This window comes from Arvicola amphibius, chromosome 6 (assembly GCF_903992535.2).
Source record: "Arvicola amphibius chromosome 6, mArvAmp1.2, whole genome shotgun sequence".
In the NCBI taxonomy this organism is placed as follows: Eukaryota; Metazoa; Chordata; class Mammalia; order Rodentia; family Cricetidae; genus Arvicola; species Arvicola amphibius.
The window spans coordinates 116,520,306-116,545,756 of NC_052052.2; the positions used below are offsets into that span (position 1 = coordinate 116,520,306).

The following is a 25,451-nucleotide window of genomic DNA, read 5'->3' on the forward strand; positions in this document are numbered from 1 at the left end:
TGAGGTCTTGGGATGTCTACAGGCAGATCTACAAAGGCTGAGCCTCTGGGGGCAGATAGGGTGGCCGGTGCCCCAATGAGCAGACCTGAGGCTGGGAGGCAGTGCTTACTGGGCGTGGGCTGCATACGTGATGAGGGTGGCTTCAGTGGATCCTCCTGTGGCAATGAGAGGGTTGAGGTTTTGCAAAGCATCCTAATTGGGAAGTGTGTCCCAGCAGTGGGCTTGTGGGTGGTGGGGACTTCAGCAAGGGAGAGATGGGTGTGGAGATGAAAGTGAGCACGAGACTGAGCAACGTGGGAGAGAAGGGTGAGTGACTGAGGCCAGATGTGGCTCTTCCCAAAGGCAAGCACATGTCCTTTCTCCTCAGAGTTCTTTCTAAGGGGCTGGGTCAGCTCTCCTTTGGAGATGTACACTGGAGAGGTCCCTAGGTTTAGGAGAAACGCTTTCATTGTCACTTGAAGTCTGAGGGACTGCTTCTCCCCCAGCAAATGGGCATTCAGTGCCCATGAGCTGTTAACTGTCCCTGATGGCTTTTGCGCTCCTCTCCTTCCCTCTGGGTCCTCCTGGTGTTGTGTCTGAGGCACAGCTTCAAAGCCTTTTCTTCAACCCCTCCAGGCTGTCCAAATAGGATGTCCAAACAGGAGAATCAGACTTAGAAAACTGGAAAGGATGACGGATCCGCAAAGGACACAAAGCTGGGGTTGCAGTGACCCAGCTGTTACCAGAAGCTCCGGGAAGGCTAGGACAGAATTCACGGAGGGGGGGATTTGCTGTGTGGGGTCTGTCTTTACAAGGGTCAGGCTCTTGGAGACAGGCACAATGTGGACACGGGCTTCGCCAGTCTCTTTATAGTACCACAGTATGGACCACTCTGCGTGAGGCTCATGCCCCCAAAGTGACCGGTTACATCCCTAAGAAAGAGTTGTGCATCTCCTCTGCCCACTACTGTTGGGGGCCCAGGACCCTCACACACTGGCCATCTGGGCCTTGCATATTGCTTTCTCATTTGTGGACAGCTGGACATGCCCAGTCTTTGTGTCCACTATAGGGTCTCTCCGACCCAATTGAGAAGTTATTTGTCCTGCCTTGGCCTGCCTGCGGGTCATTGGTGGCTGAGAGCTTCCAGCAGGCCCTTTCTGTGGCCCATAACCTGTGGCATGTGAAGGGAAAATAAGTTGGTACCATTCAGTTCTGTTCAACTCTCTTAGGGAAGTTCTCTCCTCTCTGTACCAAGCTCACTGGCCTCTCAGCCATTGGGTGTATATCCCCTGCTATACCCATAGCCAAGTCCTGTAAGCATGTTTGGTGCCAAGAACGTTGCCCTCAGTAGAGTGACCAGTTCTCTGACCCTCCGGAGCCGTGGTGGAGGCGGAGCGTGGCGAGAAGGGTGCTAGTGAGCTGTGGGTGCGGCATCCCATCCCTTAACTGACCCCAAGAGAAGAAACAAAGGAAAGATAACGTCCTCTGAACTCTTCCAGGGGCAGGGGAAGGCGTAGGTTTGTGAACATACTTCCTCTTCAGTTGAGATCTTCTGGAGGCCCCCCTCCCACCACGACCTCCCCTGTAGCAATGCAGCACGTCACTCCTTGCTTCCCTTCCTACCTGGTGTCTTTTGTGTCTCTTTTAAGCCAGTCCTTTCTGCATACACTCAATGCACACCCCACAGTCTCCACTCTGCTATCCCAGGTTCCTAGGGTTCACCGTTCTCCTGCCCTCGGGAGTACAGCTGTGGCTGCTGTGTGGCGCTCTTAGATCTGCCCCCCCTCATTCTGTGCAGCTCAGTTGGGCTTTCTTGCTGTGCTTTCTCAGCCCAGGAGATACCGCAGGGAACAGGCCGTGGGCAGGAGAAGGAAGCACAGAGCTCCTGCCCTCTGCATATGTACTTCAGAGCGGGTTATTCTCAAACAGTGGGGCAGAGATCTCTCAAAGAAAAGGATTCATCAGAGAAAACCCAGATCCTTCGAGCAGAAGTGCGTTTTTATCAAATCAAAATCATAATACACTTCAAAGAAAGAGCAGAGCAGGCTAACCTGGCGAGTGGAGGCTGACTCTGACGGGTGGACTTTTAAAAGGGTTTGTGTACATTTGCATACTCCCAAACCATGGAGGAGTGACGATTTTGTAGGCTGTTTCTTCCTATGATCTTCTTGAAAAGCCCATCAGGGGAGTCAAGGGTGTAAAGGTGTTCTGACTGTGACATCTGTCTCTATTAATCACTGGGGTTGATTTGGCCGATCTGACTGGCTAGGTGGGTGTCCCTACCTCCCTCCTGAAGCTATACACTTAGTAGGTAAAGAGGACAGCCTTTCCCAGTGTAGGAGGATGACCTTCCACCATAGAGGAGAACCATTTCTGGTTAAAGGTAGCTGCACTCCCCTGATAGAACCTCCAGACAAGCTCTCAAAGGTGTGAAAACCACTGTGCAAATGAGTGTGTAACAAAGCCAAGGTCTCTTGTTAGTATACACGTGGGAACTGGGAAAGCGCCCTGGTGTCTTCGTTTCTGACACGCAGGGCAGAATATCTTCAGCTTCCAGGATGTTGAACCATAGGCAGGTGCTCTAACCACAAGGGGACACAGCTGGCTACTAAGACACAGCTGTGGTGTCCTTGGTTTCCTAGCACCTAACTCCCTGTTTATGTAGTCTTCTCACCACCAATCAGAAGCAAGAAACTCGAAAGTCAGGGCTGGAGAGATGACTCAGCAGTTAAGAGCACTGGCTGCTCTTCCAGAGGACCAGGGTTCAATTCTTAGCACCCACGTGGCAGCTCACAACTGTCTATAACTCCATTTCCAGGGGATCCAACAGACATACCAGCAGGCTAAACACCAATGTATATAAAAATAAATCACTTAAAAAAAAAAAGAAACGCAAAAGTCATTTAAACAATAAATGAGCTTCTTGGGATATAATAGTGTAAACAAGAATAATGGAACAAGGGATGGGTTGCCAGTGAGGGTATGGTGGGCTGGAGAAGAGACCATGGTTCTTGTGGCACATGTCCCATGGGAGAGAGCTCTTTTTTACTCTGAAATAGACCTCTTCATGCCGTGGGGACCCATGGAAGCTCCTCTGCGTTGGTTTTCTATCTCTGTGATAAATCCTCCCATGAGTGAAAGGAAGGGTTTCCTTGGCTCTGGAGTTCAGAGGTTTCAGTCCATGACTGGCCCCATTACCCCAAGCCTGTGGTGTCTGGGGGTGTTTCTGGAGGCAGTTACACTGTGGGGGCTCCAGTGTAGTAATGTTCTTTCATGGGTTCAGTAAGAGCATTACTGGGGGCAGGGCCACTTGGAGTGTGTCACTTAGGGCCTCTGTCTCACCCTGGCCCTTTCCTGTGTCGCCTCTCTCTGCCTCCTGCCCACTTATGATGGAATAGAGCCCTGGGAAACTGAGCTAGAGGAAATAATTCCTCTCTTTAAGATGTTCTGTCAGGGATCGGGTCGCTGAAACGATATACTAACACATCTTGGTAGAAAGAAGGAAAGCTACCTGCCTGGTTGCCCAGCGCAGCAACATCTGCACCATCCGTCATCTGGGAAGGTGGAATGTTACCCTTTCGGGAAGACACTCAACAACAGGGCCCTGGCACAGCGGTCAGACGCTGTCATCTGGGAAGGGATGGAATTTGTCCCTGCTTGCCTCTGGCCCAGCCTAACCCTGTCTCCTGCTCCTGTACTCAGGGACAGATCACCATGAGCCAATCTGCGTTGTTTCTGATCTGCACTGGGTTGTCAGCACCTTGAAGACTTAGCCGGGTCGGCTTGCACGTCTTCTTTCCTGGGAAATATCTAGGTCATTTCCAGACTTGTTTCGTGTGTCCCATTTATTCTCCACTACTGCTAAAATATTCTCTCCCATGGATAGAGTACTTGGGCGACATAAATGAGTCTTGTCTGCAAAGCAAACCGCCGCAGAGAGCTCTTTGTAACGTGTGTAACAGGTGACTCATAGCAGTGCATCGGTGGGTGGCAGCCGTCCGAGCCCGTGCCTCCTTGCTTTCTTGAGGCAGTTGCCTTTGAGGAGTCGCTTGGTGTGATGCATCCTTTGAATACAGAGAATACAGAATGAAAACTGTACTCATGGGTCTTTTCTTTCAGGATCAAGCTGTTAACTTGATCTCCGGTCTCAAAAGGAGGAGGGAGTCACGTGACAGCCTCTGCCAGACCATGAGTTTGCCAGTTTGTGTCATGAGTTTTGTTCCCACGGATAGCATTTTGTTTGATTATCATCATCTTGGGGCAAGAGAACAACAAAGAAAATGCAGAAAGATGGAAGCTTGGTAGAGTCACACAAGTAACTGAAAATAGAAGGAGATTCTGTAGCAAGTATGGCTCCTCGTGTACTTTCCCATCTGAAAAATACCTTTTCCAAGTGTTCGAGCTGAATCTCTAGACCCAGCAACCCATTTATTCCATCTGCCTAGCACAGCCTCCGAGTCATTCTGCAGCCACAGTGGGCAGGGTGAGCCCTGGGAGGCATACATGTAGACTGAACCTTATCTCCATCTCATCTGTCCTACCCGTGACATGCATCAGCTGTGCAGTGTGTCCGTGCTGGATATGGTACCTACGTGTTAGTTACTTAGTAACCATCTCGATTACCGAATTGTCAAAGTATTTGTGGTTCATAGGTGTATATGCATAGGAAAACCCATAACATATATGATTGATGGTTTCAGTCATTCACTGGGTTGGGCGGGCAGTCTGGAAATGTACTTCCTGCAGATGAGGAGGATGACTGGATTTGGGCAGTGACAGACTTGGGAGTTAAGTGGTAACAGACCATAAGCAGTTCAGGCCAGGTCTCCTCTGGCAGGGGAGGTGCAGAGAGGAGACCTGGATAAGATGTGAGCAGATGCAAGATGAGCTGCATTTGGTTGGCTCATGCGGAAAGTCCTCGTTGTTAGTAGGGTTAGTTGTCGGTTTCTGGTTGGTTAAACCTAAATCTCCTTTTGCTGTGGATGTTGAGTTGCATTTGCTTAGGTGGGAACCCTAGGTGCAGGAACTACCGGAGCTGGGGCTGCTGTTTGCTTTGCATGCACAAGGCCTGAGAAGACGGGGGAACCTGAAATGAGAGACGCTGAGTGAAAGAAGCCAGTCTGACAAAGCTGCAGACTGCGATCTCGTCTGAGGTGACAATGACATTTCAGGAAAGACAGAACTATGGGGACAAGAGACTGTCAAGACCTGAGGCCAACTCGACACCTCAGTGGGTAGCCGTGTTTCCTGCTAAAGTCTAGTGACCTGAGTTCTGTCCCTAGAAGCCATGTAAGGTGAAAGGAGGGGACCAACTTCACAGTTGTCCTCTGACCTCCCCCTGTGCTATGACACACACATGCCAATTACACACATTGCACACACAGTAATAAATAAATACTTTTTAAGATTAATAATTGCCAGGGGAAGGGACAGGTGGATAGACAGTGTACAGAGAACATCTAAGGCCAAGAGTCTGTTCTGTAGGATGCCATCCAGGTGGATAGGTTACACATCTGCAGAGACAGGACTTCAGAACACTCACGCCAAGAGAGAGCCCTGCTGTGGACTTGTCCATGTTGGTTGTCTGTCAGAGACGCCCTGCTCTGGTGTGGATGCGGATTGTGGGGAGAGTGTGGTCCCTGTTGTCTGTCAGAGACGCCCTGCTCTGGTGTAGATGCGGATTGTGGGGAGAGTGTGTGGGCTCAAGGGTGTTTAGGAACTCTGTGCTTTCTGTTTTTGTGTGAATCCAAAACTGCTATAAAACTAAGTGGAACATGGTGATCTATTTACTAATTAATATATTAATGCCAGCTCTTGGGAAATGAAGGTAAGAGGATGAATTCAAGGCCAGCCTTGACTACATAGTGAGTTTGATGCCAACCTGGGTGACATAACACATTCCTAAAAAGGAAGAGGAGGAGCCGGGCGGTGGTGGTGCACGCCTTTAATCCCAGCACTCGGGAGGCAGAGGCAGGCGGATCTCTGTGAGTTCGAGACCAGCCTGGTCTACAAGAGCTAGTTCCAGGACAGGCTCCAAAGCCACAGAGAAACCCTGTCTCGAAAAATCAAAAAAAAAAAAAAAGGAAGAGGAGGAGGAGGAGAAGAGGAGGAGGAGGAGGAGAAGAAGAAGAAGAGGAGGAAGAAGAAGAGGAGGAGGAGGAAGAAGAAGAGGAGGAGGAAGAGGAGAAGAGGAGGAGGAGAAGGAGGAGAAGAGGAGGAGGAGGAGGAGGAGGAGGAGGAGGAGGAGGAGAAGAGGAGGAGGAGGAGGAGGAGGAGGCGGCTGTTGTGGGCATGACTCAGTTGGGAGACATCCCATGAATATTAGCAGGATGTTTACAGGCACACGTTAGAAAGACCTTGTTGAGTTCAGTCCCTGGAACCAACTCCCACGTGTTGTGACCTCCACATAAAAATGTGGTATTCATGTACCACCCCTGGACTTTTTGTTGTTTTTTGTTTTTTTTTTTTTGTTTTGTTTTTCTTTTTTTTTTAGAGACATAGGCTTTCTCTGTGTAGCTTTGGAGTCTGTCCTGGCTCTCACTCTGTAGACCAGGCTAGCCTCTAACTCACAGAGAGCCACTTACCTCTGCCTCTCAAGTGCTGGGATTAAAGGCATGCACCACCACAGCTCAGCCCCAATCTTTTTTAAAAAAGAATTATATATTCATAAATTCAACAACTTTGATGAAATGTCTGAACTCCATGGAAAATATACTCAAGGTTCATACAAAAAAAAAGAAGTAGGAAAACTGAATAGTCCTAATTCTACTAAAAAATGTGAATTGGGAGTCAAAGACCTTTTAACAAAGAAAATTATAACAACACATGTATCTGTGGGAAAATTTGACCAGGCATTTAAGGGGGAAGTTATGCTAGTTATATCCAAACTTAGTGAGATAATTTGAAGATGAGGGCATATAGCTTTAGAAGGCAGGATTATTTTAATGCCAAAACCTGATAAAAATGTTGCATGAAAATAGTAGTTCAATATCTGACATGAGCTGGTAGGACAGCCTTGAAATCCCATCACTTAGGACAAAGAGGCAGGAAGATCAAGAGTTCAAGGGCAGTCTCAGCTACACAGTGAATTTTAGACCAGCCTGGGCTACATGAGATCCCATCCTCAGTGTCTAGGGTATCAGTCCATGATCAGTTGGCCCTGGTTTGGCAAAGCAAAGCTACTCACCTGGTAGAGAGAGAAAGAGAGAGAGGGAGGGAGGGAGGGAGGGAGGGAGGGAGGGAGGGAGGGAGGGAGGGAGGAAGGGAGGGAGAGAGAGAGAGAAAGAGAGAGAGAGAGAGAGAGAGAGAGACAGACAGACAGACAGACCAGGGTCTCACAGTCTCCTTCAAGAGCATACCAATTTCCACCTTCTAAAAGTGACAGCTGGGAGGACAAGCTTTTGACCCATGGGCTGCTGGAAAATACTCAAGTCCAAAGTACAGTACACACCATCACCACATGGAGTGTGTCTCAGACGTGAAAGGCCAGGAATGGGGTATACACAGTTGGGGAGCTCCTGAAGCAGGGTGAGATGGGGAAGGCCACAGAAGGAGCTGTAGAAGGAAGGAGAGAGGGGCCAGAAGTAGGTGATGCTGCCTGAGAGCCCTGCCTCACGAGCCACCTCCCTCGGCTACCCTGCCTTGTTTCCAGGGTCATCCCAACTGACAAACACAAAGGAGCAAAAGATGGGCAAACAGTGGACGAAAACATCACAGACTGATTGTTTACATTTCTAGAGGTCAGAAGTCCAAAACATGTCTCCAAGAGTTGAAGCCAGGGCCCAGCAAGGCCATGTTATCTTGAGGGGCTCACAGGGAATTCTTGGACCTTTTTTTTCCCGGCTTGTGAAGGCCCCGTGTCCCCTTCAAGGCCACAGGCATAGCATTTTCAAGTCTGTCTCTGACTCCCACCTAGTCCCATGTCTCCCTCTTTCACTTAGAAAGACCCTGTGATCGCATGAGGTCCTGTGGATAATCCATGACAGCCTTAATATGACAGATCTTAATATCAGCTGGTCAGCAGCACCAATCCCATCTGCTACTTTTAATTCCTCCGTGTCTTGTAACGCAGCATGTTCACAGAGTCCGAAGATTAGGACATTGGGGGAAAGCCATTATTCTGTTACCATACCCTGGAAACCAGATAAGATATTACATGTCAGCTGTGTTGCCAGGCAACCTCCTTACAGTAAAAATGGGTCCTAGTTAGTAAATAACATTCGGCCCCGGAGCAGCTGGGAATGAACCTCAAACACCGGCGGTACATATCACTTTGGACTTCCCTTTCCTGTGTTTGTTTGGCATCTGTGTGAGACTAGCTATTTTTGGATTGGGAGATACCCCAATGTAAATTGAATGACTGAAACCCAAGCTATAAAATATATCAAAGTTCTCTGTCATAGTATTTAATTTGCACAGTGGTTCATGCTGGAGTAGCTGAGAAACCACACTCCTATAAGGAGGTTGTGGGGACAGGTTGCCTGGGTGGGGTGACACCTATTTACCTGTTGTTTCCTTCAGGGGTGAGGATATTCAGGTGACTTTCGGGATGACTGAGGAAGAGTAACTTTAGTCACGTGACCCTAAAATACCCCCTTTAGATGTCCTTGAGAACAGATAAAGCTAATGTTCCACAGAGTGGAGAGGAACCCAAGGTCTCCCCCCTCCTAGCTGAGAGGCTTTGACAGTTGCTGGCCTCTGGGTCAGGGAGAGTCAGATTTCTTTAAGGATGCGGTCCCTGGTAGGTCCACCACACTCGGATAGATGGTCCAACACCCAGGAGGATATGGGCAACATAAACTGGACTTGGTGTGCTATTAAAAAAAAAAAAGAGGCATGAAGTTGGGAGGGAATGGGTATTGGGAGGTGGATCTGCGAGGACTGAGGGGGAGGACCGGAGGTGAAGAGCATCAAAATGCATTGAATACACGTATGAAATTTAAAAAGTAAGCGTATTTTTAAAAGCAATGTGGAAATTAAATAAATATGGTAAAAGATAATTTTGTTCAAACTAGTTGATAGATAGGTTATTTGGTTTCCTGTTCTTTTTACTTTACTACTTTTGAAACAGATCATGCTAAAGAGTAAGAAAATAAATCCTTAGGTGTTGAAAACTGCTCACTTTGTCCTCTCTCTCTCTCTCTCTCTCTCTCTCTCATTGAGACAAGGCATTACTAAGTAGCCAGCTAGCCTCAAACTCCCATCCTCCTGCCCCGCAGTCTCCCCAGCTCTAAAATGACAGTGTGTGCCTCCACTCTTGGCCACTGGCGGCTCTACCCTTTCCTTCTGCAATAGCTACAACTTCAGGTGACTTCGTGGCTCCCTTCCTTTTTAGTCATGTGTCACAGATAGTGTGACATCTCTTGTTGGCTACTCTAAGATACTTACTCAATGTGTGACATCCTTGTGGCTCTCAAATCCAGTTTATCCAAAAGCTGTGTTGGAAGAACCTTTAGTGCAGACACTCCTCTGCTTGGGATGGGCCGCATGCTAGCTGTGGCTAAGAGGAAAATGTGCTTAGCATCCACCCCTAAGACGTTGCTCAGCCGCGTGGCACAGAACATTATTGCCTGTGACCCTTCAGCATTGTGTGCCTGTGCTCACTGCTGCTGCCCCTGCTGAGGTGGTTTGTCTGGGCATCTTATCTGGGGTCTTGAACATGCCAGACAAGGACTGTCCCTCTGAGCTACACCCCCAGCTCACATTTGTGTCTTATTGTTTATCACTAGCTAGATAAAGGGTTCCAATTCAGAAGTCATTTGTATGGCCGCATAGTGCTTCAGATTGTAGGAATCCAGGGCTCAGTACGTGATATCTCTGGATGCAGAGAAAACCTCTGCCCCACTTTTGTTCACAAGGACTTCCTGTGACTGATCTACTACAGAACCTCATGGGGAAGGTGGCCTCTTCCTTATGCAGCTGCTTGCAGCTCCTTCCCATAGAATCCAACAGGAGTTTGAGTCTGTGCAGGCAGAAGCGTCTTCATTTCTGTCATGTTGGTCCCGTGGTGAGGAGCCAAGCTGACAGAAAGGCCAAGGGGTTTTCAGCAAGGCAGCTCCTTCCTTTCAGACTTTCCAATCATTTCCCAGGGCTTGTGGTTCACCCCGTCACCTGGAAGGATTGTTAGGCTGCTTCCTATTCCGAGATTACTGAACCTGTTCAATAGGTCAGAGTTGGGTATGGGAATTTGCATTTTTAAGTGAGGAAAGATGTGTTTTGGTTCATGGTTTCAAAGCTTTCAGCCCAGTGGTCAGGAAAGCACGGCAAAGCAACTCGATTCACGGCTGTGAGGGAGTATAGCAGAGGCTGTGCACACCGTGGACCAGAGTGCTGAACATCTGCTTTGGTACCATACCTCAAGAGGTGCTGTTACTTGCCCAGGGACTGGCTACTATGCATTTGTTCTACCCGGGCACTAGAGACACAGAAAACAATTAAACAAGGCCTCTGGGGCTCATAAGATGGCTCAGCGGTTAAGATCACTAGATGCTTGTCCAAAGGACCCGGGTTCAATTCCCAACATCCACATATAATCTCACAACCATCTGGAACTCCAGTTCCAGGATCTGATATCCTCTTCTGGCCTTCATGGGCACCAGGCAGCCTTTGACTTTGTCAGCTCCTGGCCAAGAGGTGATATCCAGTGCTCTCACAAGACAGGACAGCACCTTGTTTAGAAATCACACATTTCCTCCCCTTGAGGCTGGATAGACAGCTTTTGAAAACATTGTAGCAAAATGTAATGCCATTAAAAAGCCAGAGACCAAAGGAGGCCAAATCTCTTAACTACCAAACACTTGTCACAATTTAAGAAACGGTGATGAGGGTTGGAGAGCCCGCTCAGCGGTTAAGAGGCTGAAGAGCACTCCTTGCTGCTGCAGATGGCCTGAGTTTGGTTCCCAGCACCTACGGGAGCGGCTCAAACCCATTTGTAACCCCAGTTCCAAGGGACCCCACACCCTCTTCTGGTCTTCTCCAGGTCCTGCATGTACAAAGCGCACATAAACTCACGCAGACATACCCATATACACATAAACATAATAAGAACACTTTAAAGGGAATGGTAAGACACAAGGACAGTGGTCTCTTTTTAATTTCTAATTTAATCTTTCATTTCCAGGAGCTCACATTACGGGTTTTAATTGTTTTTATTGAACTATACACTTTTCTCCACTCCACTCCCTTCCTCCCCCTCCCCTTTACTCTCTCTCTTTCTCTCGTGATCCCCACGCTAATTTACCCAGGAGATCTTGAAGGACAGTGTCTCAAAGCCTCCCTGGGGCCTGGGCACACCAATGGGATGATGGTGTTCCACGTGTTGGATGGGAGATGGTGTACAAATGCCAAGTGAACGGGCAGCGATTAGTCTAGACGCTTTTCTGAAGGGTCGTTGTCTCTCAAAGGGTGACCAGAATCCATCTAAATAACTGGAAAGGTGCCCCCAAAGCCCATGGTGCTGTGGCGGTGATGTCCCCAAGGCAATGACACGTCACATCTGCACTCTCTCATTGTCTCCTGGGAAGTGCCCTCACCTCAGGCTCACTCAACCGCAGCCACTGTCTCAGTACCACAGCGTCACAGCGTCTGTGTTGAAGAGAAAGCTAATCTTTTTCGTTGGTGTACATGCATGGAGAAACCCACAGCATGTGTAGGGTTCAGCGTGGTCTATGGCTTTGGGTATCTGCTGTGCGCATGTGCGCATGCGTGCGCACACCCTTTTTTTTTTTCCCCTTAGTCTTGTTTTTTGTTTTCACGCAGGCTCCCCGCCCCCACGCTCTCTCTAGATGGTCTGTTACGTGCAATCCGTGCAATCCGTCTGCCTCGGCCTCTCGAGTACTGAGATAACAGTCATGTTATCTCATGACTAGTCTTGAGCATGACTAGCTCACATTTTTTAAAAAAAAAAAGATTTTCCTTTCTTTACGTGTATGAGTGTTTGCCTGCACATTTTACTGTGCACCATATGCATGCTTGGTGCCTGCAGAGGCCAGAAGAGGACATCAGAGCCTCTGGAACTGGACTTACGGAATGTTGTGAGCAGTCATGCGGGTGCTGGGAACCAAATCCAAGGCCTCTGCCACAGCAGCCAGTGCTCTCGACCTCTGAATCTCATATCTTTTTATGACCAGAAAAGAAAATGAAATATGTGGAGATGACACAGTAAGATCTGTTTATCTCGCCGGGCGGTGGTGGCGCACGCCTATAATCCCAGCACTTGGGAGGCAGAGTCAGGGGGGATCTCTGTGAATTGGAAGGCAGCCTGGTCTACAAGAGCGAGTTCCAGGACAGGCTCCAAAGCTACAGAGAAACCCTGTCTCAAAAAAACCAGAAATAAATAAATAAATAATCTATTTATCTCTATTAATTAATTAATAGCTGTCAGTTGTTATCATTTCAAAAAAGAAAACTCCCTCAAACTCTTTCCTCTTGGCATACTAGATTGGCAAGAAAAAGGGGCAGGGCAGCTGGGCACATGGGTTGTGCCTAAAGCGCAGTTGTCTGGCAAGGCTCAGGGTGGACTTGCCTTGATTTGTGTCCCAGTATGTTTTATGTCATCCTGGAGTTCCTCTTCATCCGCCAGCTCACTGTCATCCCCCAAAGCTGGTGTGAGAGTTCCTGGGCTAATAGGCAAAGCCACTGAGCTTGGGCAGGACAACTGAGGGAGCCCGTGAAGACCCTGGGGACAACGTACATGTGTTTGTGTTTTCAGGGAAGCCCCACGGCAGGACCCTGAATCAGCAGCCTCTCTCCCGACAGCCGACCGCTGCTGCCACCAGTGTCCCCTACCTGAACCTGTGTCTGTACCACCTCTCAGCAGGTAAGAATGGCTCTCTACAGAACAGAAAGATGACGCTCAGGGAGCAGGGTCCCCATGGTGGCGGATGCTCCTCACACCATCGCTGTCAGTCCTAGACCTCCTCTCCTCCTGGGGACACTGTTAGCCAAGGCAGATGGAGGTGTGATGACCCCACCCTTCTGGAGATCCTTTCCTTGGCCTGAGTCAGGTCTTAGCCACAGCCCTGGGATGAAACGGCCTCATCCTGGCAGCAAGTTGGCACTTGCTGAGTTGGGAGCCAATGGTGCAGCCTGCCGAGGTCCCTAGATGACTTGTCAATATAAATGTGCCTGGGTGCCCAGGGAAACGAACCTCAAGACCCCAGGGTGGCCCAATTGGCTCATTTTTCCCTGTGCCTTACCTTCTTGGAAGCCAAACACCCAGTCCCGATCCCCTGGAGGCACATGGATGTCCGGCTTTGTCACCACCCTGTGGTGGGATCCTGTCCTCTCTGCATGTCTGCCATGACCTCCTTCATCAGCTGTGATGACGCACAGTGCCCTCATAGGAGAAGGGGGGCCTCCTCAGACTGCATCCAAGCCCGAGCCACTCCCTCCCAAGGCTGAATGTAATTCTGCCCAGCTGTCTGTGGTCTCCGAGGAGCCAGAGCAGATAGGGGTGGAAGGTCAGCTGAAGAGGAACTCCATCTGCATCGGTGTTGGGATGGATTATTCAGTGGTGTGGCTGCTTTGAGGTCACCAGCGATCTAGAAAGCAACCCCTTGCTTGTGCTTTGTAAACAAGTCCAATAAACTATTTGGTTCGCCAAGCTGGACTGTAGTGGGATTCTTTGTCCTGTGTTGGAGGAAACACTCTCCCTGGAAGAAGCTCGTGTCCCACCCCATTCCCCTTTGTCTCTGGTCCATTTCTTCATGAATACTCGCTTGGGTCTTGTAGAGGCAGCTAGTGGGCTCGGAAAAGTAGAGGGGTCAGTCAAGTGGAGCCTAAAAGATGAGTCAGGGACAGCTCCAAAGCTTTCCTCCTGGCCTGCCTTTCCAAGTTCTTCTGTCTTTAGCTCCGGTTGCCTAAAGCTGCTTCCTTCCTCACTTCCAGCCACCCCACGAGCCTTGCCCATCACTGTGTCAGCCCCTCCCTGCCCTCCCAGGCCAGGCAAGGGATCCCCCCTGCCAAGGCTGTCTAGGCTGGCTAAGAGGTCCCTGGAACTCGAACTGCTCCTTATGTGTGGCTCTCCTCTTTGCTGGGAGATTTCCAAGCGAGATAAGAACCCACACCTGGTGAACTCTGCTCTGAGCAGCTGACCTAGCCAATACCAAGAAAGCCTTGTCAAAAAAAAAAAAAAAAAAAAAAAAAAAAAAAAAAGCCATGCGTAGTGCTGCAGGGCCCAGGGGTAATGGGCTCTCAGGGATCCCAGCCTTGGCCTCTGCCTCACTCAGCGTCTAGGGGGCCAGGTCCTTTACACTTGTGTTTGCCTGACTTCAGACAAGTACTGTGATCATTAGTCTCCCTGAGGCAGTTTCTCCTTGCATGGGTGGCCGAGAATCCTCCTCAGGGGACTGTAATGTCTTGTCTTGGCCCTGTGGTCTAATGTGTGTCAGGACAGGGAGAATTTCTTCTTCCTTCTCAAAGAACAAATCTGGCTGTGGTGGTGGAGGGGAGGGATCTGCAAATGGTGAGACTAGGAAGAGTGGGAAGGGGTTGCCTTTCTCTGGGCCCGCAGCTCCAACCCTCTCTCCATGGTCACTTGCAGGGAGCCCAGCATGAAGGAAGCCATGTCTAACAACAGTACCGCCAGCATCTCTCAGGCCAGGAAAGCCGTGGAGCAGCTGAAGATGGAGGCCGGCATGGACAGGGTGAAGGTAAACTCACCCAGCACGTTCTTCCATGTCCCCCTCAGAGCAACAGTCTGGGAGAGGGGGGGGGGGGGGGGGGGGGGGTGTTTGTTCCAGAGCTCTGAGCCTGCCAAGATGCAGTCCACGGTGTGTGTGCCCAGAAGGAAGTGCCAGAACTCGACTGTCCTTCCAGCCAGCTGTATTTTACAGTTGTCATACAGTGAGGGTGGAAGAGAGGGGTGGACTATGAGGTTGGTCATGTCGTGTCTCCCCGGTGCTGTGATGGAGGATAGACAGCAGCACGATTTTGGACAGGCACAGCTAAGGCTGAATCACTGAATCAAGCCTGTGTGTATTAAATATTCCCTGTGGGGAGGTGAAGGGAAGTACCTGCCACCTCCCACCATGGGTGTTTGGAGTCCCTTCCCACTGGAATGACTGCACTTGGGGGTGGGGGGTGAAGCCTTGGTTTCCACTGGTGCACTTAGAGGTGAGCTGGAGGCTCGACTGTGTGTGGCTCTGAACTGCAGCTCCCTCAGGGCTGTGATAATGTAAGGACGCCCCTCCCCAAGAGTCCACCAACCCCAAGGGTCTTGCTCAAATCTGGTACGTGAGTTTCAGTTCTCCTGGCCGTGACTGCATACCTGAGGAAAGCAAATCAAGGGAGGAAGGGTTTGTTTTGTTTTTTTATTCCTAGCTCATGGTTCTCGGGCACATCTCAATGGAAGATGTGTTATGAGAGTGGCTGCCGCTGGCTGGGGTAGAGGATGAAGGGGTGGGTCACATGGCGTCCAGTCGGGAAGGAGAGAGCTGAGGGCTCGTGCTTGACCTCTTTCCTCCTCTTTACCTGGCCAAGGATCCCAGTCTGTGGGCTACTGCAGGTCTCCTCAGTTAAACCTCCCTGGACATGCCCCACGGCCACACTCTGGTGTGTCTCCTAGAGGATCCCAAACCCAGTCACAACGACATTAGCCATCATCACTTTGGGATACAAATTTCCTAAAATCTTCAAGGCTTCCCTTCCCTGAAGCATTTATCTGAGTGTTCTTTATCAATAAAAACCAGGAGTCAGATGTCAGTCTTATCAGGGTAAGAACAGGAATGACCAGGGAAGGGCCAAGAAATCATCAGCAATCTTCTCTCTGTCTCTGTCTGTCTCTGTCTGTCTCTGTCTCTGTCCCCCCCCCCCCTCTCTCTCTCTCTCTCTCTCTCTCTCTCTCCTTGATCCAAAAAGGGCCGAGAATCTCCCTAAGCCTTACTCTACTCTGCCCTGTGTCTCTCTATCTGTCCTTGGTTCTCCAGAACCTCTATGTCTAATTTTGGTCAGCTAGTAGCTAGCTCTACCCTCTGATTCAAAGCAATTATTTTTTCTTTTGATTTTTTTTTTTTTTTTGAGACAGGGTTTCTCTGTGTAACAGTCCTGACTGTACTGAAACTCTCTTTGTAGACTAGGCTGGCCTTGAACTCACTGAGGTCTGCAGGCCTCTAGTGCTGGGATTAAAGGCATCTGCCACCACTGCCCAGTTCAAAGCAAATTTTATTGGCAGTCTTGGGAGTGTCAGAGTGTGATCAACTATCCCACAACACTTCCCGCTCTAGAGCGTGGCTCAGCTGCCCTGTCTCCCCTTTGCAAGCAGAGAGACTCTTTCCCCTGCAGCTCACAGTGGGAGTTATCCCAGGGGACAGGAAATGTGTACAGAACTTGAGATGCAGATGGGACAAGGAGAGTGTGGGGCTGTGCACGTTGGTATAAACGGACCTATCATTTGGGCGCCAGCATCCCATCTGTGCCGACGACAGCTATGCTGTCATTTGGGTCTCGGGTCCCGCAAAGGCCCCATGTTAAAGGTCTGTACTGCTAGTGTGTGATGTTAGAAGTTGTAGGAGGTTTTAAGAGGCCTGCTGGGAGATTTCAGGCCATAGGAGGTTGCAGAACTATGGTCTAGGCTTTTTTTTTAATTTTATTTATTTTTATTATTTTATTTGTGTGGGTGCTATGTGTGTATATGTGTGTATGTGTATGATGTGTGTGGGTGGCATGCCACAGCGTGTGTTCGTGTGTGCACGTGTGTGTGTTTGTGTTTGTGTGTGTGCGTGTGTGTGTGTGTGTGTACGCGTGCGTGCGTGCGTGCGTGCGTGTGTGTGTGTGTGTGTGTGTGTGTGTGTGTGTGTGTGAGTTAGAGGACAACTCTGCAGTCACTTCTCTCCTACCTTTTACATGGATTCTGAGGCTCTAATCCAGGACCAGGCTTGAACTTTACCTGCTGAGCCATCTTGATGGGCCATTGGTCTCTTCTCTTTGTGGTTGGTTTACTTTAATTTTTTCAGACGTGGTCTCACTCTGTAGCCTACCCTGGCTTTGAATTCATTCCATAGCCCAGGTTGACCTTGAACTCACTCACAGTGAGCTTCCTGCCTCACTCTGACCGTGTGCTGGCACCAGCTTCATCTCTTCTCTCCTGGGCCATGGCCACGAGGTGAAGGGCTTTGCTCTGCCAGGGGCTGCCACCATGGTGTGCTGTGAGTTGTTTGTCTCAGGTATTTGTCATAGTAGCAGAAGCTGCCAACCACAAGCAATCAATCAGATGCCAGCCCTTGGAATGCAGGCCAGAGAAGGGAGTGAGGTTAGCACCCAGGGAACAATTGGGAGCTGGGGTTCCAGAGATTGAATAGGACATCAGAGGTGTCCTGCAGACAAGTGGTGCCCAGCTTTGCAAAGACAGGAACGTCTGCCAGGGGAGGACACAGTGAGGACATCACTGAGCAAAGCTCTGCACAGCGGGGCTGCGGCTTCAGTGTGAGCAAACCAGAGTGAGGAGAGACGTTAGCATGAGCGGGATTTGGAAAAGCCACCCGCTGAGCTGCTGGGGAAAGGGTGCTGTGGGTACAAGCAGAAGATCACAGAGAGGCAATGAATGGCAGGTATTTGCCGTGAATGGCCTGTGCCTCACATCTGGACGGACTGGAAGGCAGCTGCAGCCGTGACTGGGCAGAGATCTGTGGCTGTGGGAGAGGTGAACACAACAAGAAGGCAAACAGTATGGGAAGGAAGCGTGGAACACCAGGCCAAGAGAGGCAAGAAGCCAGCCATGCACCAAGCCAAGCACCAAGCCAGGGCCAGGGGGCAGTGAGCACAGGTTAGGGCCATATATGATTGCCAGGCAAGGGAAAGACTTGTTCTGTGATCACAGATTATTTCCAGCCGCAGACAGAGTTCCAGAGACTTGTGTGTTCCCATAGATGGCGAGTTCTTGGAGTCTTGGGCACGCACAGACTCTAACGGGAGGAGAGTCACGGGTCATGCCGGAGGCATTGGGAAGGCAGTGTTGTGTTGTTGCAGGGCCATGAGGAGGAAGTAGCTAATTCTAGCTCTGGTGACGTCAGCACGTGGAGTGGGCAAGAAACTAGCCTGTGTGGTTCAGAAGCAGAGTGCAGCATTCTCAGGGAAGAAATCGTCCTGGGCTGTCTGAGGAGAGAGGTGCCCAAGTATGAAGTCCCGTGTAGCCCAGGCTAGCCTCAAGTTGGGTATGTAAAGAAGGATGGGTTCAATCATGTGATCCTCTTGCCGCTATCTCCCAAATGCTAGGATGATAGGCATGTATCATCTTACACAGGTTTGTTATGCTAAAATACACAGAATGCACAATTTCCCATTAAACCATTTTTAGATAAATTATCATTTTCAGGATCAGGAATATTTGTAGTGTCCTGAGCTACCACCACCCTCCATCTCCAAGAACTTCATCTCCCACCTAGAAACACCATCCTGCTGTCACTGGGACTGTAGCTGTAGTAAGAACCTCGTCTAAGTGGAAACACAGACTGGCTAGCGTGCTCTGTGTAGTTGGTTCACCTAGCACATCATCCTTGGAGTTTACCTGTGTTGGACAGTGCACCTAAACATCATTCTTTTTAATGTCTGAATAATGTTCCATGATGTATATCCAATATACAGACACATGCAGAAACACACAGAGAGAAAAAGGCAAACACACACACACACACACACACACACACACACACACACACAGTGTCTGACCCAATAGCAAATTTCTTTATGAAAAGGCACATATTTCTGCTCACCGAATATTTCTGCGATCTGCCCCTTACTCCTTGCTATCCTCAGGTATCCATATCATCTCCGGGTCAGCCAGAGGCTGTCGTGGGTAGCCTGCCACTGGCCCCATGCTCAGGTATGTGTGCCTCTTGCTCTCTCGGTGGCTTGAGAAGCCCAGCAAGTTCTGTTTAAGATGAATATGGCAGAGTGACTGGCTTTCAGCACATAGGATTGATAATTATTTCTAGAAATGATTTCGTAAATCAAGTTCATCATTTTCTCTCTAATAAGTCAAGAAGAAGTCAAACTCTTAATGAAATCAGTGTCTTACAGCGATACATTGAAAGTCCTATTTTTGGAACTACCCTGTTATTGATATGATTTCAGACTCCATGGGTTAAGGGCTCAGGCCAAGACTCTTTCCCTTGTGGATACAAGTCACAAGCTCCAGGTGCCCTGTCTACCTGCATTCTGTCAGGCTTGCCTGCAAATTCAAGGGTTCCTGAGGACACCCTTCCCCAGGCTCTGTCACTCATAAAATAATCTATAGAACTCAGGAAATGTCTTTCTTATATATACCAGTTTATTATCAAAATGATAATTCAGGAACCTTCTAATGAGATGCCCAGGTTGAGGAATTGTGGGTCAGCTTCCAGGACTTCGATAGGAGTGACACTTCTAGTCCATAAATGTGTTGACTGCCTCCAAGGCCTCCAAGCCCATAGTTGGGGTGTTATAGTGGTTTCATTATGTAGCCATGGTTGTTAATGCATTGGCCACTCTAGACTCCAGCCCTTCCTCCATCCCTAGAAGTCAGAGGCAGGGCTGGGAGCTCTACTTCCAATCGTAGCTGTTGTTCTGGTGACATGCCTCCTTCCTGAAGCTGTCCAGGCAGCATCTTCAGCCACCAGCCACCTCATTAGCATACTATGGAGGCACTTCTCACTCAAGGGAATCCTAGAGTTTAGGAACTGTGCCAGGGACAAGGGACAACAGCCCCATGCTCAATCTTTGTAAACGGCTGACTGCTCCTGTGATCTAAAAACTCTGCAGTGTGAAATACCAGTTCCTCAGCATTGCATGCCTGGCCACTGGTTCCCCTAACCCATCATTACGTTTAGGAATTACCAGTTCTCTCTGAGTCCTCCCTTCCACGTGTCTGTGCACCTACCTTCATCAGCAGCCTCATGGGATGCCACCTGAGGAGCGTGCTCCCTACCCAGAGGACACCTGTTGCTTTTGTGTTCAGAAGGTGGCACTGACTCTGAACTCAGGCCTCAGCATGCTGTCTGTCTGACCCACCACAGAGACAAAAGTTTACTCCAAGATGGAGCTTGGCCAAAAAGCTAGGACCGTCCTCCATGGAAGGGATACGCTGATGAGAAAGTGCCCGGTACCTTCAGAGAGTGTGTATTAAACAGCATGTCTAACCATGGGTTGCCAGCACCTCATGCAAAGGCTGCCAGCTGTACAGAAGGCCATTGGCTCTGCTGCAGTAGACAGGGCCAGAGGCTCAGGAGACTCTGTACTATCCTCAAGCGTGCAGATCTGAGTTGGCACGTTCCTTTGAAGAGTCAGAAAGAAACAAAATGGACTTGTGTAAACAATTCTGCCAGAACAACGAGGGACCAGGGCTATAGTACAAAGAAGGCCAACAGCACTCCTCTGAGAACCCTTTTTCTAGAAAACCAAGGGAAATTTTAAGGGCCTCATACTCTCAAGGAAAGTAAAGCAAGCAAATCTAGAGAGGGAGCTCAAAAGAGAACAAGAACATGAGCTGAAATGTGGAGGAAAAGCTACATAAAGCCAGGCATGGAGGCCCAGCTACGCAGAGGCTGAGACAAGACCGCAAGTTCAAAGCCAGCCTGGGCTATCTAGAGGTTTAAGAACAGTCTTAACTATATGAGACTCTGACCCAAAAAAACTATGAGGGACGCTGGGAGACAGTTCAGTGGCTGAGTACTTGCCAGTTTAAAGCTCTGAGTTCAATCCTTGCTACTGAATTAATAATAATAAAAAAAGCAAAAATCCTAAGGAAAGATTAAGGAGAGAAAGTCGTTAGAAGGAACAATGACAAAGATGCCCTGTAGAAAACCAAGTTAATGGCAAAAAGGTTTGGATGAAAGTCACAGTAAAAGGAAATGCTAAAGTATCAATTTGGAGATCACAAAGTCAAGACCAACCACGTCCCACATCACATGGAGATGTTCCTGGCAGAGAGAACTTGAAAGAGTAAAGATTCCTCAGGGAAAGGTGTGAAAAGTTCCCATAAGTAGAGGAAGAGCCTGCCCCTCCCAGCACCTCGCCACAGCCAACTGATAGTTAGAAATGACAGACGCTAAGACACAAGCAACTGGGAGGTTCCCTGATGGCTCAGAAGTAGAGAACCCTTCCTAACACCAACCAGAGAGAATAAAAACAAGCTAGGAATGGTGGCACACCAGTAACCTCAGAATTCAGGAAGTGGCAGGAGAACTAAGAGTTCAAGGGCAGTGTAGGCTCCCTTAAGACCCTGTCTCAAAACAAGAAAATGAATAAAACCCAAGAAGCAGTGAAAGCAGCTTTTAGATGATAAAGAAGAAAACCCTAGTGGGTCATGGGCAGAAGTGACCTCTTGGCACAATGGGCCTAATTTTGATCACAGTCTTCATACACGGCATAAGGTGCTTGAGTGTTCACAGTACCTCTGAGACCTTGGTACCCCAGGGTCTCAGCTCATGTAATGGTTTAAGTAGAATGAGGGGCCCGTGGCAGAAACGCTGCAGGGTCCCGAGACCATGGTGGGCCACAAAGACAGCCAGTCCCAGGCAGGGAGCCCCCAAGTGGCCCACAGGCCATAAGGGCCAGCAGGTCCTAAGCAGGGAGCTGCATGGTGGGTGAGAGACCAAGAAGGAGCAGCCAGTCCCACGAGGAGCCATCCATGTGGGTGAGAGACAGGCAGATAGGCACTGCCGTGCAGAGTGAGATTGGATATTTATTTAGTAGGTTATGGAAGGGAAAAGGGAGAAGGGGAAAGGGGGGAAGAGAGAGAGAGAGAGAGAGAGAGAGAGAGAGAGAGAGAGAGAGGGAGAGGAGAAGAGAGAGAGAGAGAGGAGAGAGAGAGAGAGAGAGAGAGAGAGAGAGAGAGGGAGAGAGAGAGAGAGAGAGAGAGAGAGAGAGAGAGAGAGAACCAAAGTGGGGGGAAGAGAGGAGCCAGGGCAGCAGCTACCTCTGAGAGAGAGAAAAAGAGAGAGATGGAAAGGAAGAACTCAGACTGGAAGCTGAAGATCAGATCAGCTTGCCTCAGTGGACAGGGAGGGAGTGGACGTGGCTTGTCTCTTAAAGGGACAGGAGAGACCATTATAGCTCACAGACAAGACAAGCTCCAGAGGTACCGTGAGAGCTGAAAAACACAAGCCTGGAACCCAAGTTCTGTATCTCAGCACATGGTAGAAGGCCTTGGGCTGGGTGCCCTCCTGAAGCTCTGGTGGCAACCCACAGAGAAGTCGCATCTGCAAGGGCGCCTCCACCCCTTGTCACATCCAAGGTGACATAAGTGTATGTCTTAAACTGACTACAAACACAGCCCGCTTTTCCTTAGAAAAATCATTCCGTCATGTAACTGAATCTCACTACAAGGGATCCAGGCATGCTTAGTTTTGTGGCTCAAGGGATTTGAGAGAGGCCATGGAGATGTTGGCTAGAGAGCCTGAACCTGAGCTCCTGCTTCTGGGAGGTAGGTCCCCACTGCTCAAGAAGGTTCGCACAAAGGAATGTCCTCTGCCGAGCTGAGGACTCCCTGCTCCGCCTAGGGCTGCTGACGTGACCATAGCTCCCCATGCCTTCCCCTTTGGATCACTAGTCAGAGCAGGGAACATGTGTGTCTGACAGAATGAAGGATGCATGCTTGTGCCCAAGTTGCAAGGTATTCTGGGTAAGGGAGAACATTTTCAGACCCTATTGAGAGAAGCCATATGTTTCCCATACTGGAGCTCATCACGAAATAATTCCTTTAGTGAGAGAAAGGTCCATTGTGGGAGGAACAGAAGGGGTAGCAACTGCCCAGTGTGCCTAGTTTCCTAATTCTTAGGAGTGAAACGGTAGATACAACTGTTTGGGTTATTGCTTCACCCCAGCCCCTTTCCACCCAAACAACAACTTCATTTCTGAAGTTTATTAACATATTTAGGCATAATAAAGCTATAAAAATACGTACTTCAGAATTAGTGGTGGGTGAGAAATAGTACACAGACTATAAAACAACAAAGAGTACATAAAATTTGAGAAACAAAAGCAAAGATAGTAGAAGAAGTTCCAAATATGTATGTGTGTGTAAACGTTAAGCGAAAAATCCAATATAGGTTCTGTGATGGCTCTTCTAGGTTGTCAACTTGACTCTCTAAAGTGAACTACAATCGGGAAATGGAGGGCCCTCCTGTGAGAGATTTTCTGCTTGATTTGAAATGGGTGAATCCACTTCTAGTCCAGACCTTTGAGATAGGAATTCACACCTCTGGTCTGGATCTTGAGGCAGGGGAAGACACACTTAAGTCTGGGCCACACCTTCTGTTAGAAGCCTGTATAAGGGTGTGGAAGAAGGAAGGTTTGTTCTTTTCCTGCTTGCCCTCGCCTTGCCAGCACGTCCGTTCCTTCCCTGGCGTTGAGTCTACTCCTTCAGGACTCCAGCACATACAGAAAACCAGCTGAGACACCCAGCCTTGTGGGACTGAGGAACTGTTAGATTCTTGGACTTTCTGCCCACAGCTACACATTGTTGGATTAGTTGGACTGCAGTCTGTAGGAATTCCAATAAACTGTGTGTGTGTGGGTGTGTGTGTGTGTATGTGTGTGTGTGTGTGTGTGTGTGTGTAGTGGGGAAGGGAGGGAGATTCCTTTCATACATTCTGTGACTCTAGAGAACCCTAACTAATACAGTTTCTGATTTAACTTTTAAAGAACAACATATTTTGCACCCCAGAAGTAACAGGGATTTTTGTTTGTTTGTTTTGTTTTGTTTTGTTTTGTTTTGTTTTTGAGATAGGCTTTCTCTGTGTAACAGCTCTGGCTGTCCTGGAACTCGCTCTGTAGATCTCTTGAACTCACAGAGATCTATCTACTTCTGCCTCCAGCATGCTGGGATTACAAGCATGTGCCACCATTGGCCAGCTGGGATTTTTTTTTAAATGAGAAAATTATACCAGTTATGTACAATATCTAGGTGAAGAAAACTATAAGCATAAAATTAAATATCTGGACAAGTGGAGAGATATCCCATGTTCATTAATGGGAAGACAGTATTGTTAAGGTATCTTCCAGTCTTGGCCTGTAGATTCAGTGTAATCTCAGGCAAAATCCAAGGAAGTTATTTTGTGAATATTTACAGGCTGGTTCTAAAGTTTATATGGAAAAATAAAAGACTCAGAGTAGCCAATAAAATAGGTGGAGGAGGAAGAGATGGAGGAGGAGGAGTGCGGCCATCTGGTACCTTCTACGGCAATAGTAACCAAGACAGTGGGATGTGGGAGGAAGTCTAGACACATAGATCTAGACCAGAACGTAGAAATGAACCCTCATAAATACAGCCAACAGATCATTTACAAAGAGCAAAGATGGTCTTTCCAACAAGAACTGTCTAGTAGCTCACACGCGTGTGTGCGCGTGCGCACACACACACACGCATGCACACACACATGGATCTAGACACAGACGTTAACTCAAGATGAGTCACAGGCAGAAACATGAAGACACAGCTGTAAACCTAGGGTAAGGTAGGGGGACGTCTGGTTGGCCTTGGATTTGACTGTTTCCATAGAACCAGCACAACCAAGACAGTCTGGCAAGCCGTGCTTCGTCAGTTCTTGAAGCCTCTCAGAGCACCCCAGACAAGCTGCACTCGAAGACAACATGTGCTGTCTACATATCTGACAAAAGGCATACCCAAAATATACAACAAACTCTCAAAATCCAGTAATTAAAAGCAACCACATTTTTAAATGGGCAGAACTCAGGCAGGTGCTGCCCGCCTAAACCCTCGCATTTGGAAACTGAAGCAGAAGGGTGGGAGACCAAGGTCATCATCAGATACATGGTGAATTCAGGGCTAGCTTGGGCCACATGGGACTGTCTCTAAAAAAGCAAACCAAGAAAAGGGCCAAGACATCTGAATGGGTGTCTTCACCAAAGATGATGCCAAAATGATAAATAATGGAATGAGGAGGTAGCTCAGTAAAGTGCTTGCGGGTAAGCCAGGACCTAGTTCACTCCCCAGAAAACAAACAAACCCAAAGGGTTATGCGTGTTAGTGTGCACCTGTTATCCCAGCACATGTACAAACATGGTAAGCAAGCATGTGAAAACATCTCCAATGTGATATGTCTTCTAAGAATTGCATATTATAGCCATGAGATGCTATTACACTCTGTTAGAATGGCTAAATCAAAGGAGGGAGCTGACAAAATCAAATACAGCTAAGAATATGGAATAATGAATTGTCGTTCCTTGCTAGTGGTACTGCAAAGTGACACAGCATCTTACTTTTCCTTAATGTACTTTAGCCTTATGATCCAATGATATGAAAACTGCATAAAACGGAACCTGAGTAAACACAGGAGAGATAATGTGTTGGCTGAACCTCCGGTGTTAACATGCTTCTTTCTGTTTAGTTGATCCACAGGACTGGACTGTTACTCAGTTTGCCTATCCCTACTCACATTTTCTCACGTTTTGTTTCGTAAAGAAGAATAAATAAAATTCTTTTTCCAGAAGGACCCCAGGGATGCCTCTCCACAGGCATCAACCCTGTAAAGCAGTAG

At 48.6% G+C, this 25,451-nt stretch overlaps 1 protein-coding gene across 1 annotated transcript in view; it reads left to right on the forward strand.

Annotated features, from left to right (window-relative positions):
• The window catches only part of Gng4 (G protein subunit gamma 4), a 41,622-nt gene that overhangs the window by 2,500 nt on the left and 13,671 nt on the right, over positions 1-25,451 (forward strand). Inside the window, exons 2-3 of the mRNA XM_038334199.1 lie at positions 12,689-12,796; positions 14,522-14,630. Of these exons, the coding sequence (XP_038190127.1) occupies positions 14,532-14,630 (99 nt within the window). The 5' untranslated portion in view covers positions 12,689-12,796; positions 14,522-14,531. The remainder of the gene's footprint in view (positions 1-12,688; positions 12,797-14,521; positions 14,631-25,451) is intronic.